The sequence below is a fragment of the Labrus bergylta genome, chromosome 13 (assembly GCF_963930695.1).
Source record: "Labrus bergylta chromosome 13, fLabBer1.1, whole genome shotgun sequence".
Taxonomy (NCBI): domain Eukaryota; kingdom Metazoa; phylum Chordata; class Actinopteri; order Labriformes; family Labridae; genus Labrus; species Labrus bergylta.
This window is the reverse complement of record NC_089207.1, coordinates 23,400,935-23,416,295: the sequence shown is the minus strand read 5'-3', so window position 1 is coordinate 23,416,295 and position 15,361 is coordinate 23,400,935. Positions and strand designations below refer to the sequence as shown.

The 15,361-nt window shown below is 39.7% G+C and overlaps 1 protein-coding gene across 4 annotated transcripts in view; it reads left to right on the top strand.

The window, feature by feature from the left end:
* The window catches only part of epha3 (eph receptor A3), a 97,841-nt gene extending 82,881 nt beyond the window's left edge, over nt 1–14,960 (top strand). For 2 of the 4 annotated variants that reach the window (XM_065961902.1, XM_065961901.1), the window contains exons 14-17: nt 363–512; nt 1,118–1,311; nt 7,667–7,822; nt 12,266–14,960. In XM_065961902.1, the coding sequence (XP_065817974.1) occupies nt 363–512; nt 1,118–1,311; nt 7,667–7,822; nt 12,266–12,371 (606 nt within the window). In that variant the 3' untranslated portion in view covers nt 12,372–14,960. Of the gene's footprint in view, nt 1–362; nt 513–1,117; nt 1,312–7,666; nt 7,823–10,758; nt 10,872–12,265 lie in introns of all 4 variants that reach the window. The other 2 variants (XM_065961904.1, XM_065961903.1) reach the window with 2 other exon arrangements.
* The last annotated feature ends 401 nt before the right edge of the window (nt 14,961–15,361 follow it).

Sequence of the window (15,361 nt, the reverse complement as noted above, 5' to 3'; positions counted from 1 at the left end):
GGCTACCAGCGCCCCTAAAATAACATTTTCAATGCTGACTTATAATAATAATAAAAAAATAATAATAAACCTGACAAATACAAAATGGAATCTTATATCTTACTCAGAATGTTAGTTTATGCTATAGTGTGTAAGAACAAATCAGTCACACTGTATAATAGTAATACTTCAGATTCACAGTTACAGGTCTGGCCCTGAGGATCAGATCACATCGCTCACATCAAACCACAGAACCCACTGGCCTTAAAGGCTGTTTAGAACTTTATAATGGAGTTTAACCTTGAGATTTTGTTCATGCACAAATATTGTAACCATAGCTGTCATTAACACGTAGATGTCGCCTCATTCTGTTTTTTTCTCAGGGAGGTAAGATCCCCATCCGGTGGACAGCTCCAGAGGCTATCGCCTACAGGAAGTTTACATCAGCCAGTGATGCGTGGAGTTATGGCATTGTACTCTGGGAAGTGATGTCATATGGGGAACGGCCATACTGGGAGATGTCCAATCAGGATGTAAGTACCATGATGTTAATTAAATGTTCATTAAAAAAGGCTGTCTGTGTAGCAGACATTACTGCAGTGAAGTCTGTTTGCAACGTTTTACTGATGGGAACAAAGTGGAGGCATCAGCATCTCCCACTGATTCAGACGTTTGGTTCATAATCAGATTCTTTTAAAGAGGCTTTTGGACCATTAGAGTAAAATAGCAATAGAGTATTTTTGATAGAAATATCATATTCACATAAATGTCAACTGGAGTTAAAAATGTAATGCTAGCTATATTCAAACATTGACATTTTCAAGACAAAACATTTGCAATGTATGTTGCTGCCCAACAACCAGATTCTGAGGCTGTTGTTTGGTATCAGTCTAAAAGGGTTTGGTGCTTTAATTCGCTCCAAAAAAGTTCCCTGCAGCATAATTTAAATGACTTTATTAGGAACATCATTCAGTGAATTAGGAACCGTTTTTGTATCCTACAGGGTTTTGCAACACACAGCACTGAAACAAACATCTAGTATCCAAACCCATGGTGTATTATACCAATTTGTTCATAGTATTTCCCACCATTGATACCCCATCTGTCATTTCTTAAATCTTTTCCATTCTACATCTAGGTAATAAAAGCTGTAGATGAGGGGTACCGTCTCCCCCCGCCCATGGACTGCCCTGCCACCCTCTACCAGCTGATGTTGGACTGCTGGCAGAAAGAGCGGAACAATCGGCCGAAGTTTGAACAAATAGTCAGCATCTTGGATAAACTTATCCGCAACCCTGGTAGCCTCAAAATCACAGCCAACACAACATCAAGGTACTGTAACATATCACACTTTTATTTATTCTTGTGCATACAGATGGCATACTGCTAAAGGCTAATAAACCTGAAGGGGCTTCCATCCAGTTAAAGGATATGCCTAGAATGTAAGAGGCAAATGCATTCTTGATTGTGCATAGCTTTACCAGTTGTTGGTTTTTCTCCAGCCTCACTCACTCAAAACATTCAAACCCTAAAGATCTTTCTATTTTACTTACACAACATAAAGGTTTACTGCAGCTCAATTTTGTAATCACATGTCAATGGTTGGAAAGAGCAGCAGGTTTTGCATTCAAGTCAAATGTTCTTCTCCCTTGGTGCATGTCTGTTTGTTTTTGGAACCATGTAGTACCAGGGTTTGTCGTAAATATTGCCTTCCTGCTTCCTGTGTTCACAGGGTGTTACATGAAATTTAGCACAGCCTTTGACACCTCCCATATATTTACCCCTAAACAATTTAGATCCATATTTTTTATCTTTTTCATTCCCATGAAGTCTAATGCCGTTTTGTATTTCCCCTTGATCTTATGATGCTCTTTCCCTCCCATCTCCCTTCCCTCATGCCATGCGTCTTTGTTTGGACGACCATTCTGTCCCAGGGGGTTGTGGGGAACCACTGCAGCCCCTACAAGGGTGGGGGGCAGGCTTCGGGTGTGCGGCAGACAGCCGTGGTATTATGGAGACGTCAGAGCTCATAACACTGACTAATGATTTCTTGAGAAAGTGAAAATAGGTCCCTTGGAGTTTGCATGTAATTTCCCTGATTGGCTTTTAACACTGGGCGAGCACAGGCTGGGTGAGCACAGGCGGCTGTGGTGATTTATGAGAACGGTGTGTATGTGTGTGTTTTGTGCCTTTGTGTGTATGGTGTTGGTGGCAGTTGCACAGCGGGAGCAGCTGCACTCAGCTTCACACACCTCGTTTGTCTGCTGGCTGTCCTGGCTGGCTAATGGAGTACTCCCTCCTTCACAAGCCCAGACCAAAGCTCGGGACTGGAGTCGAGCATCTGGAGGCTTCAGAGGGGGGACCTGGTCAGAGTTTATTGTCCCTGCATGAGGATGGGAAAGGACTGGGGTCTGTAGGCCAAGGTGGGCTGTCAGAGACTAATTATGGGCTAACAGGAGCCCGGTCGGGGTTCGAGACCACTGTCTTTCTGATTGGTTTTACAGGGTGTCTAAAACATTATGAGATCAAAGTGTTTCTTTCTGCTCCGCAAAACATGGTGAGGATTCCAACCGTTTATATTCTACCAGTACTCCTTTTCATAATGACATCAAAGTCCGTTGATTGCCCCTACAGCATTATCTGTTCATTAAGGGACTTCTACGCCCGTCGATAAATTCCTAATGCCAGTTAATGCCACATCTTTCTAAAATGTGTTACGCAGAAGGGAGAAAGGTGGGGCGAAGACGGTCCATCACTGATCAGCCATCGCTCCTAGCAATAGAGGTGTTTTTGGGGGGAGAGGGTGGCATTTTGTACCTGGAACTGGCAGGACACAAAAGCACTGTTTGTGTGGGAATGCCATATTGTGTGTTTGTGAAGCTCCCTCCGCATGTCTACACACCATGCCTCTTGCCGTTTCGCAATGCAGTAACAAAATGTGAAGGCACACTCAACACCAACATTACATCATTACAAATGCAAGGTGTAAGTACAAAAGTACAATGACGTTGAAACCTCATAACAACACTGTAGGGCGAGTGTCACTGTGAAGATCGGAGCCAGAGTGCTGAACCATGCATATGTGTATGTCCCCAGGTATGACAACTGGGCGCTGTCTAAGTACCTGTAGTGCTACTGCAAATCTGTCATATTATGTCAAATCAATAATGGACACCTTTATTATGGTATTGCTCAGTTCAAACAAAATGCAAAGGCAGAGTGACAGCAAAGCTTTGTTACCATGCTGCAATGGAATGTCATTGTGAAGGGTAATGCCAAAGTATAACTTTGAACCTACATAAGAAATACTGTAGGTAGTCGTAGGTTTCTAGTTCATCTGAATAAGACTTAAAGGGCAAAATATATAAAGACAAGTATTTGTGAATCTGCGTTAACAAATGAATCAAGAGTAAACTAGAACTAGGACTGGGGTTTGGGACCATTGGACATGTTTGGTCTTGGCCAATAAGATAAGTTTGGTTGATTTGTTGAATAAAACAAATTTAGCCAAGTAAAATAGATAAATGAAAAGATGAGTGTGTGTGGTTGTCTTACTCTGTTGAGGTCAAAATTGAAAGTCAATTAATAGGTCAACCATTACCTAAAATTAATCAATGAAGATGTCAAAATGTGTAAACTCAGCTGATTGAGAAGTTGACAGAAACAAGAGAGAGGATCCAAGATTGGTACAAGGCAATGTTGATTAAGTGCATTAAAGACCAATGCCTTTACATAAAACTATTTAAACGTCAATATGTGGTTTCTTTATATTGTATATATTCAAATATAGGCTTGTAAAAAATGTAAAAACAAAGTTTGAGAGCTCTCTTTATTAAGACATCCAAAGCACTTAACTAACAATCTGGCTACTTCACAGAAAAGAAAACTGCATGCCTCACTGGAATCTAATCAAAATGTCACACCTGAGTCATTTAGGTTAATAGCTTCCCTCAGACCACCTGAGCAGTATTGATTAAACCTACATGGTATCCATCACACTCAACAGAGGCAGATGATACAAATCGCCTAATATGAAAAACAGCAATTGAGAGGCATAACATTGGGTCTAAATATTGGTTAAAAATATCTCTATCTCTTCCTCACTCACCTCTCTCCACCCCTGAGAGCTTTAAAAACAAGAGACTACACAGCCCTGGTTATTTAGAGGTCAGAAGAATGAAAGAGAGAGAGCAGAAAAGGGGAAGGGAAATGAATATGTGAAGGGGGTAAGACTTTATGTTCCCTCTGTGGTGGATTTATACATCCTTCTGTTTGAGTATGTTTTTTTCTGCTTTCTTATATAGTGTTTAGTCCACAAGGGGGTTTCAGCCTTCCTCTGTCATCATACAGATGTGATATTTCCCCTCTATATTCCCCATCATCTCATGCCTCTGTTTCCCCTCCAATCATCTTCTCTCTTGAGCTGCCGTGAGATGTTGCTGAACATGTAACAACAAAATGAAAAAAAAAGAAATTGATATTGGAGAGGAAACAAGGTCATTTGGAGTTTACCTCTCACAGGAGAGGAGAAGGGGAAAGAACGCAGAGGATAAAGGGGAGATGAGATCAGACGAGAAAAATAGAAAAAGGGGGTACAGGGGAGGAGAGGATCAATAAAACTGAAAAAAAGAAATCTTAACCGTCTTATTCTGGTAAAAAAAAAAAAAAAGGCTTTACCATTGCAATCATTCCTTCCTGATGGATAAAAAGAATAAAATGTTCCGATAATTGCTGCCTAAGCGTTCTTTCCCCTTGAAACGTTTTCAACCTTCCTCTCAAGGAGATTCACACTTTTTTTTTTGTCCTGTATGCAAACCGTCTCCACATATCCCCTCATTTTCCAACAAACCAGTCTCTCCAGGGGGTCCTGGGGGGCCCTCCGCATTTTGACAGGCCTCTGATCTGGCAGGAAAAGACTCAATCATTGTAACAACACCCACTCCACTCCTTCAAACGCATCTTTTTGTTCTCCCTTTTTCCTGTCTCAAGTTGAGCTGTCATCTCGCTTTTCTTTTCCCTTTGATGGCTAAGTGTGTTATTTTTTTGTTGTTTTTGTAAGATTGCTTAATGACAACTTGATGATATACTATTGTAAAAAAAAAAATCAAATCGTGTTTCACTTCCATGAATGAAAACATGTCGCTTGAAGCGTACAGAGACTGTTTAGTTTAGTGTACTATGCAATACATGTAAATCTTATTATCAAAGGTGAAAAAACAACAGAAAATGACTTAAACTAGTTACCAGTAAAACATTTTCAACATCAAAAAGTATACAATAAAGGGGTGCTGGTGGCCTTTTTTTAGGTTCCACCTCATGTACATAGGCAAAAAGTCCTCAAAGAAGGCGGCCCTGCACTGTCCAAACTAAAAAAAATGCAAAAATGGATACATTATTAAGTTCAACATGATGGTTATGAAGTAAAATATGGGAAAATGACAAACTGTTTATATTTCACCATGCCTGATACCTACCATATTCCTTAAAGTTAGCCTACCTTAGGGCAATTTTCCCACATTCTCACACACAAAAACACACGGAGCAGTTCCAAACCTCCCCCTGCCAATCTAAATCAGCCAGGCGGAGGTGGACTTCCTGGTATTCTAATGAGTTTATTTACAAGGCTATGAATAGTTTTCCCTGAGGGAGAACTACCTTTTTTTTCAGCCCTGTACTAGCTTGTTTGCAAGGCTTTATTTCCCTTCTGTGCATGTGTGTAGTGTATTTTGTGTGTTTGTTTGTGCAGGGCTGACGCAGGTGCCTTTGTCTATTCTTAAGGACAGATGCAGCGTGTCCTAATTAAAAAGAGTGTCTTTGATATCCAGCTTTAAATGCCACTCTTACACTGGGCTATAAACTCACAGACAGCTCTAATTAATCCATTATTTGGCTATTGTTTGATTGGTCGGTTTGTTTTGAGCTCCAGTTTGACCTGAGGTGGTTTGACCTGGTTTTCCCATTTCCTGCATTGACGTGATCAGATTTCACAACAGCAAATAGGAACACATTTGTACAAAACAGCATCAGTAATGACATCAAAGATTAGACGCGGATAAAGGAAATAGCTTTTCTTTGTCATCTTTTGCTTCCCCTCCAGTCTCCTCTCTGTTCCTCTCTGTATGTCTGTCCTCCTCTCTCATCCCTCTTCTTTCCACTCTTTTCCTGAATTATCGAGTCAGAACAGTGCCTGCAGCCTTTCCTTCACCCTCTACTGTTGACTGAGCACTCTAAAGCCCAATGCAGTGCAGTTGATTTGATTTGATCCAATTGAAACCATCAGGTCTAATCAAATCCAGTGTTGAAATCTGCCACATGGTACATGTTCAACCAGAAACTGTAATGACATAAGACAGAAACTGATTGTGATTTTGTAAGTAATCTTGTTCTGAATATGTTAAATACATTATGGACATAGTTTGTTGGACAGTTTGATTTCCCCCCTGTATTTAAATCCCGAAGGCATTGAGCATGTTTACTGTATGTAACAGACACACAAGGCCAGTGTGTGTACGTGTATGTGCGTGGATGTGTGTGTGTAGCTCTGGTTTATGTTTAGCTATGTATAGGTATGCAGGCACAGAAATTATAGATGTACAATTCATTATACATCTATAATTATACGGTCAGGTTCAATAGACTCTAATGACAGCAACTAGATGTGGAAAGGTCTGCTCATAAAACTTGAAAAGAAACCATGGCTGTAGGATAGACATGGTAAAGTTTGGAGGTTAGGGGCTGTGCTATGCAGAGTTATTAATCAGCCACTGAACAGGGCACCGTCTGCATGGCAATTTTTCAGTAAAGGTTGTCATGTATGGACAGCACTGTTGTTGTTAGCAAAAAGGTTCCTGGTTCGATCCCTGCATTGGCCTTTCTGTGTGAAATATGCACGTCTCCCTTTGCATGTGTGACTTCATCAGCTCTCTCCACTGCAGGCCAAAGGCATCAATTATTGGTTGTTAGGAGTGATTGCTTGTTTATCTCTTCATGTAAGCCTGTAATTGACATGTCCAGGGTGTACGTCGCCTTTCACCCAATGACAGCTGAGATCAGTTCCAGCCCTGGAACTCTTTACAGGATAAGCAGTATAGATGAGGGATGGCATGGATAATATCGCCCTTAAATACTTTCATGTCTGCAACATATTGGAAGGCAGCTGCAACTTTGCAACTCTGCCAAAGATTTGCTACATTGGCAGAGTTGGACCCAATGTAATAGTCTTGCAACAATGCTGCAAACATCTGCTATTTATTTTGCTGCTTATAGCGTCCACCTGTTGGTTCTAAGAAGTTTCCCATTGTCAATCCCTATTTCAAACTGCTCTGACTTGACATACTGTATGCTTATGGGGAGTTACAAGATCAGAGCTATCATGCCAAACACAAACTTTGTATTCACGTCATAGATTAATTCAGCTAGAAGTGATCGACAAGAGAGAAGCACTGAACTGCATTAGAGAAAAGATGTGTGGAAAGAGCTTTTCAAATAGACCAGTTTATAATTGAATTATCCTTTGAAACTGGTGATTTGGGTGGAGTTCATGCCTGTTTTTAATCCTGAAACCATGAACACAGTTTCTTTAATTTGAAAAAGTTACACGTCAAACCCAAGGAAATGTATTGTATGTTAAATTTTACTTATTAAATCTTTACTCTCTGTGTGTGTGTGTGTCCTTTCTGCCTTTCAGGCCAGCAAACTTGTTGTTGGACAGGAGCAGCTCAGAGGTTCCCTCAATGGGGACGATGGGTGACTGGATGGATGGAATGAGGACCTTACCCTGCAAAGAGGCCTTCTCTGGGGTCAGCTACAGCTCCTGTGACACCCTGGCCAAGACCTCAACAGAGTAAGACAACCACACACATACACACTCATCGGGATACTCTGCCTATTCATGTCAGTAGTGTTTACAGGGTCCCAAAAACCCGTGGCAAGCCCAGGAATTGCCACACACACATACACTTGTTCAGAGTAAGTAAAGAGAGCTATAGAGTCCTTACTAAAGGTGTCCAAGTGAGAGTCATGGTAATTCATGATGACAGGCCTTTAGCCACGCTGTCAATGCTGCAAGTAAGTACAGAGGGAGAAGGTGCGAGCATTAAAAGAAAGAGATAAATATCTTCCAAACTAGAAAGGGAATGAAAGAGAGAGCATTGAAGGAGGGCATGAGAGGGGAGATTTGATGGGATAAAAGGGTATAGAGAGGGGCCTTTGAAGGAGCAAATAAAGGCATCGCTGTCAAATAGGTATGCATGGCCCTCTTTTTACTGCAAAGCATTCAAATTCAAAGCAAAGATGAAGAAAAAATTGTTAAAAATGTATTTTGAAGCCAGATCTTGAGGAATTCCATGTGGAGTGCACACGCTGAGGTTTTTAACACTGGCCATAATGAATAACAGTGTCTCGTCTTTTAACACTGAAGATTATCTTTTTCGAGGGAATCTAATGCCACTTAGAGTTTTTGGTGGTATAAAGTAAATACTGACTTTATACTTATACATCCTGGTTGTGAATAATGCCAACAGTGAATGTATTCTGGCATATACATTTCTAAGTTTTGTGAAGTGCTAAAAAGTTAATTAAAATCAAGATATTTGTTACACAACAAATAATGAAGCCAATCATGGCCTTGGATAAATGACAGTTTGCAGTAGAGAATGATATCATAGTTCTGTACTTAGAACTTATGAACCCTAAGCACAAGTAAATAACTAAAATGCCTCTTATTTTGAAAGTTCAGAGTGAAGTTACTCAAGACTTTAAACAAACCAGCTGACATGTTTTTTAAATATATATTTGATGTTTTCTGTATGTTTTGTTAGTGTCCGAGTACAGGTTCTACTTCTCTTCTTACCCTTTAGCCTGCCTTTCTCACCGTCTTTGTTGGCCCGCTGCTGGTTTAATTGATGTGGAATGTGACTGCGTAAATAATTGGACAGTTGTAATCATTGTGATCAAAGTAGGCATTAACTGAACTGATGGCCTGTTGGAGAGCGGTGGTCAGTGCTGCTGCCAGCTCAAACCTCTGTCTCTAACTTAGCAAAATAACAGTCTTCTAAAGTAATTGGCTAGTTATGTTTGGAAAAAAAAAAGTTGACTGTAACATCCTTTTAAGTAATGATGAATATTGGAATGAAGTTGACAAATAGGGGCCGTGAAGATAAAATAAATATGTGGTTTAAACTTTTCCCTGAAGCAATTTCTTGGATTCTGTAAAATCTGGTGACTCGTAAACTATATTCAAACTTGAATTTTGAGAAACTTTTTAGGGCTCCTTTAAGGAAACTGCAAATTTATGCTTTTCTGCAATAATAACAACAAGAACATGAGTGAAAGTGCACTCTCTGAAAAGAGTGCTGGCTCACTGCTGGGGAAGAAACTGTTTTTGATAATGATAATTAGACTATTAAATTTGATTTCTTAGCCACATTTTGCATTCTCAGCTCATTTCCTTTGTTGTAGCTCCATTGTATTTGCTGTTTGAAAGGCTTTTACACAAAATATATATTTCTCTTGGGATGTATCAGTCATTAAAAAGTTCTTCATTGTCCACACATTAATAAGCTCAATGCTTCCACTGCAGATAGATGGACATCTTAGAAAATGGACAAAGTGCATTACAAATGAGCAGCAGTGGAAAAACCGTGCCTACAGAAATCATATTGGTCCATTATTTTCTGTAGGCGGATACTAAATTGGATCACTGCAGTATTAATCCACTGAAGTCTTATAGGCTAAGGCATCTAAGGCTAACTCAGCTACACAGCAAGCAGCCTTGGCTAAGACCATGCATTGCTCTATATAGATTTCTCTATTGATTTGTACAGTCTTAATCTAGTCCTTGATATTCAGCACAAGGCTTGGCGGTGCTTTGACCTCCGAGGAACAGTAATCATACTTGGCTGCAGTGTGCTGACTCATCTGCTCGAGTAATTGAAGTCCTTTTTCAAGCCGGGAGAGAATAGATTGACTAGGAAATGCAGCATCACTTGGTCTATTTTCTTCATCTAAAGCGAGTGCATGCAAAGTTCATTGTATGTATTTGATTAAGGTGGTGATGAACTTGACCTGCTAATCAAAAGGAAAGCAATTTAAAGTGGAAAAAAAACACTGGCATTATCTTGTACAATCTAAAGTGTATTCACAGGTATTGTGCTCCTCTGTCAATTAGAGCCGACTAACCTCGACTGGAATAAGTTGAAAAGCACTTTTATATCCTTAACCTTACAGGGCATCTACTGTCTCTCAAACAACTTAAAATGTGACACAACAGAGGAGAAACTAACCTGTGTCAATGTGAATTTATATGTATAATTTAGCTGATGATTCAGTTGGTCTCACAAGTTCCCCTAATAAACACCAAACAAAAAATACCATGTAGTGTATTCACTGTGCAATGATGGGGATGTCTGTTAACTATGAAATACTTTAAGCTGTTTATCTTTTTATATGTTTGTTCATATGTATGTGTCTTTTATTTTGTAGTTTTGAGAAATGTGTAGATTCATGTTTTAGAATAACACCATGTATTTTAAGATACAGTTGTTGAATGTGTTTTGCAATTGTATTTTAAAAAAATATGTGTCAACTGGTGACCACTCAGTATAGGGACAAAGTTTTGGTTAATTGTTCACAAATAAAAAAGGTTTTATCTCCGGTACATAAAGTTGAGAAAATGTTGTCCTTCCTGGTTGTAACGCAGATGTTTGATGATGTCGTTCTAGACAGAGCACATTTTTTTATGACAAAATGTTAATGTTGCTGGGCCTGGCTGTCTCTCAGTAGAGTGGTTCTGACGGAGGTCCATGTCACGCCGGCCACTTGCCCAGAATGGGAGCCGTCCATGGGAATCACCACTCTCTAACACCTGGCTCCTCCTCCCCAGGCTCTGGATGGTGGGTTAGAGGATAAGACCTAGGCCTGTCTGGGATCAGTACCGCACTTCAAGAAGCATTGATGGGCTCTCACTTGTCTGACTTTTAAAGGGATAGTAAGCTGAATTTAGTGACTCATAAGCTTTGTTTCGATCCTGTTGTAATCGGTAACTACAAATTAAACTACACTGTCAGACAGTTGGAATTTTAGAAGAATTTACCACAGGCAAATGCCATAATACTGTTATAATGTCTGGAAAACAATGCTTATATTTATTAGTGCCCTGACAACATTAGAAATTTGAAAAACCTCAAAGTAAGCTGGATGGGTATAACAAGTGTCAAATGTAGGGCTACGGTTCTTGCAACATAATTATTGCTTTTCAACAATTACTAAATTCCAGATAACTATCCCTTTACATGGTAGCAGGTAGTGAAGAAACATGATGACTTTTTCCACTTTCTGATACCTCAGAATGTTTTGAACTTTGGCTTCTTCAGCTGCTTTGGAGGAAAACTTAAAGTTCTGCTTGCAACTGAATTTACTAAATGTTTGTGTTACAATTTTGAATAACACCTAAATGTTTCAATGGCTGAAACTGTTTGTCTTAGTAACAACAGCACTGTGACTACAACTCCTGCTTCTACTAATACAACACAATCGTTATAATGACTAGCAGAAGAGATGGGACTTAACATACATTTGTTGTAATTTTATTCAAGCAATCAAAGTATGTATACTTGTATATTGAAGTTGCTGTTGTGTATGTTTTCTAAAGAATTTAATGTTTCAATAGAGCTGACTAACTTCTGTGTGAATTTGATGTGAAAATGAATAACACATACAGAGCTGCCTCTCGACCTCTAAATGATTTGATCATTAGTCTTCTAAACCAACTGTATTTTCCTACACTTGAATGCATGTAACTAATCTTAAAACAGCTTCTCACTGAAATAAGAAGTCAAAGGATGACTCTGTTTCACAATGTGATATCCTGCAAGTGTACCAGTGCTGCTCCTCTCCACATAGTTATACCTGCCCTGTCAAATGAATCCAGCATAATGCAATTCAAGAAAGTAGGTCTTTTGTGCCACTGTGGCTTTAACATTGTTTCCCAACTGACAGGGTCGTAATCGCAGCTGTCAGTGTTGCCCCATAGGCCCACCCTCCTGTTAGTTAGTGATGGGGAGTGGAGGCAACAGCCCCCAATAGACCTCCTTCAAAGATGTGGCAGCCCATGGCCTTCTGGGAAATGCAGTCCTTTGTGAATGACAGTTGCATTGGAAAGTGCAGGGAGCAGTGCTGGATGCATGTTGTTAGAACCCGGGTGTCATATCCTTCATCTCTAACACACACTTTCAATCTTTTTTCTTCCAATCTTTTCTTGTTTCTCCCCCTTTCCTTCACCAACCAGGGATCTGAAAAAGGTTGGAGTGACTATCGTAGCACCGCAGAAGAAGATCGTGAGCAGCCTCAAAGCCCTTGATTCTCACACTAAGAATGGCCCAGTACCTGTTTAGAAAAAGGAACCCAACAAATAAAAAAACACCAGAGACCTGTCTATTGGTGTGGTTGCCAATCACAGCCTAACACTGTGGCTTCATTTGTAAACAGGAAACGGATGGAAAACATGAAATGGTTTAAATGAGGGCTGTCAACGTTTTGATGAAAGACCATATCAAGTCCTGACAGGAAAACAGGAAGTGTTCAGTGCAGACCTGCCAGCTGGTGAAATGCCGGACTCTTCCACCCTCCATCCCTCCATGCCCACGTTGAGATGCCTTACAGACATAGAGGAGGGTTGGAAAAGCAGTGGAAGTCCAAGGAGGTCTGATAAACCTTACCAGCGATACTACATAGGACTGGACTGTGATACAAGGCAAAAACTGGACTAACAAACAGCCGGAGCTCTCCAAAATGAGCTTAGCAGGAAAGCTTAGCTTTCCCTTTACGGCTAAAAAGGGATGGGCATGCTCACAGTCTCCACCCATCACGCCCGATTAGCAGCCTGCGAAACAAGAAGGTGAAATGGCTGAGATGCCTTGCAGGTAGAGCATGGGACATAGCAGTACCTCACTCGGGTGTGGACCCTTCCTGGACTTTATGAGGTCTGAGGTGCGAGATTTTGTTGAAACTACCTACATTTGCTGTCTCTACAGACACACCAAGATGACAACCGAGCCATTTAACTCTGTAGCTCTAACCTATAGCATTTGCATTCAGTAGACATGTCACATAAAAGCAATAATCATGATATTCTGTTAAATCGTCTCATTGTGTGGAAGCCGTGAGTCTGTCACATGTACAATGTATCGAACGCTGTGCTCTGAAGGTCCAGGGGCCATAACTCACATCACACATATACTTTTCTTTATGGTGACATCTATGTTCTGTTGGCTTATGATCTGATGTTGTATAGTTCGGTTATGTCCTCAACCCAAGGCCCTTTGTGTGAAATCTCAGGATGTATACATTATTTCTTCTTACAATAGGAAACAGAAAGAGAGAATGAAGGAGAGTCATGATTTGAGCGTGCAGCTTAAGAGTACAAAAAATGGTGGAACTGTTAGAGAGACATTCATAAAAGGCAAAAGAGAACTTGAATGAGACAAAGTGGTGTCATGCGTACCTCTTCTTTGTTTTGTATTTTAAAGTAGAAGCAAGTTTGTTCTCGAGTTTCTTCCTTAGTTAGGACAGTTTAATCGACCCAAGAAAACATCAGGTATCATTGTCTTTCTAAGAGTTTTATGGATTTGTCTACAGCGTACCATTAGTGAAGAAGGTTGAGATCAACACAGCTGATGTGAGGATGTCTTAGTCTCTTTGCTTTCGCCAAACCATAACTTATTAACAAAAGCATACATTTAATAAAATAACTATCTTTGTTTTAGTATTAAATTAATTCTTTATCTTTAAATCCTGGTATGTTTGATGCAAAATGTAGAGTGCCTCCCGGAGATGGTTTGGATCATGGCAAGATCCTCAAGCAAAAAGGTCCAGTTTTATTAAAGTAAAGTCATGGTCGTCGTCCTGTGTTGTCATAGGAGCATGGGGTTTTTTTCATTACTGCCCTGAACTAGCAAGGTGTGAACATGCCCTGAGAAAGATGCAACACTTTTGATAAATGATAACTTTCCAGATTGTTATCCTTGTTCATCATACTGTACGTCCAGGATGGGATTTCCTAAAGACACCTTAGAACACTGATGATCTTTGTACCAGTAAGTACAAACCAACAGATGTTTGTCCCGTGCTTTGATGTCACCCAGTCTAACCCTCAGCGCAACATTTATCCAGTATTTCTAAACTGGCACTTTGGTACTTTGGTGCTGTTGGTTGGGTCATTTTAACCCTGAAGGTATCTCCAAGCTTCTCCCCAGCACTTACTGTGGTACAAAATATTTGAGCACTTTGAATGGAACTGTTATTGCCATGGATGAAGGTGAATCTAATGGACAGTGGTGATGCTTTTGGGAATCCCAGCCCTGTTCAGTGTGTCAGTCGCTCCTCTGTTAATCGGTCTACCTGTGGATGCTGCTGTTGCTGCTATGTGTTCCAATTAGCGTGTACATACTGTAAACCATCATAATGATAGCAACTAGCACTACAGATCCCACTATATGTACATGGCCATCCTTCTTTGTACAAATGTTTGTATGTATAAAAGAATAAATAAAAAATTGTGCAACATTTTTAATTAAAAAAGAGACAAAAATCATCTGTATTATATTTTATCTGATTTTGAATTATATGTGTCTGCTTTGTTTTTGTTTTTTTTCTACAATAAAAAGACAAGTTTGACATCATTATTTATTTGTTTAACATTATACAGCGCAATGTTGATGTTTTTTTTTTGTAGCATACAGTAAATTATGTGTCAGTGCTATCTGTGTTTTGGTTTTTGACTTACTTTTTAAACCTGGGACATCGGAGCGAGCAATACGGTTATGCACCCTTTTCTGTCTCAAGACTGACCCGTGTGTCTGTGTGAGAGTTTACGTGTGCAAACGTAGATGGCCTTGTCTACTAATGTAAAATGATTTGTAGTGGAAACATTTATATTTTTATAATAAATATTGGCAAAATATTTTCCAAAAAATGGATGATGATTGATTGGGTCCTGTGTTTTTATTTTAAATATGACTTTGCAATGTGACTTTTTCTTTTGCTTCAGGTTTATTCCCAAATGTTTAAAGATCACAACCGGATGTGAAACGCTCAAATTCTTTTCTTTTTTCTTTTAATTTCACTCTCCATATATCTATCTTTTGGCACATGCTGTCCTTACAATGAAAGCCAGCAATCATCTACCTGACAAATGTTTCTAATCATGCAGTTCAAATGTCAATCAACATGAACCAAGAAGTCCATGAAAGCACATTTGTAGCCAACTCTTAAAATCTCCAAATTTTCGTAGAACATGATTATATGTACATCTGATTTCCATGCATAACACTAAGAGTCAGATGGTGCAAGATGAAAATGTATTTACAGTAAATCATTCAAATTG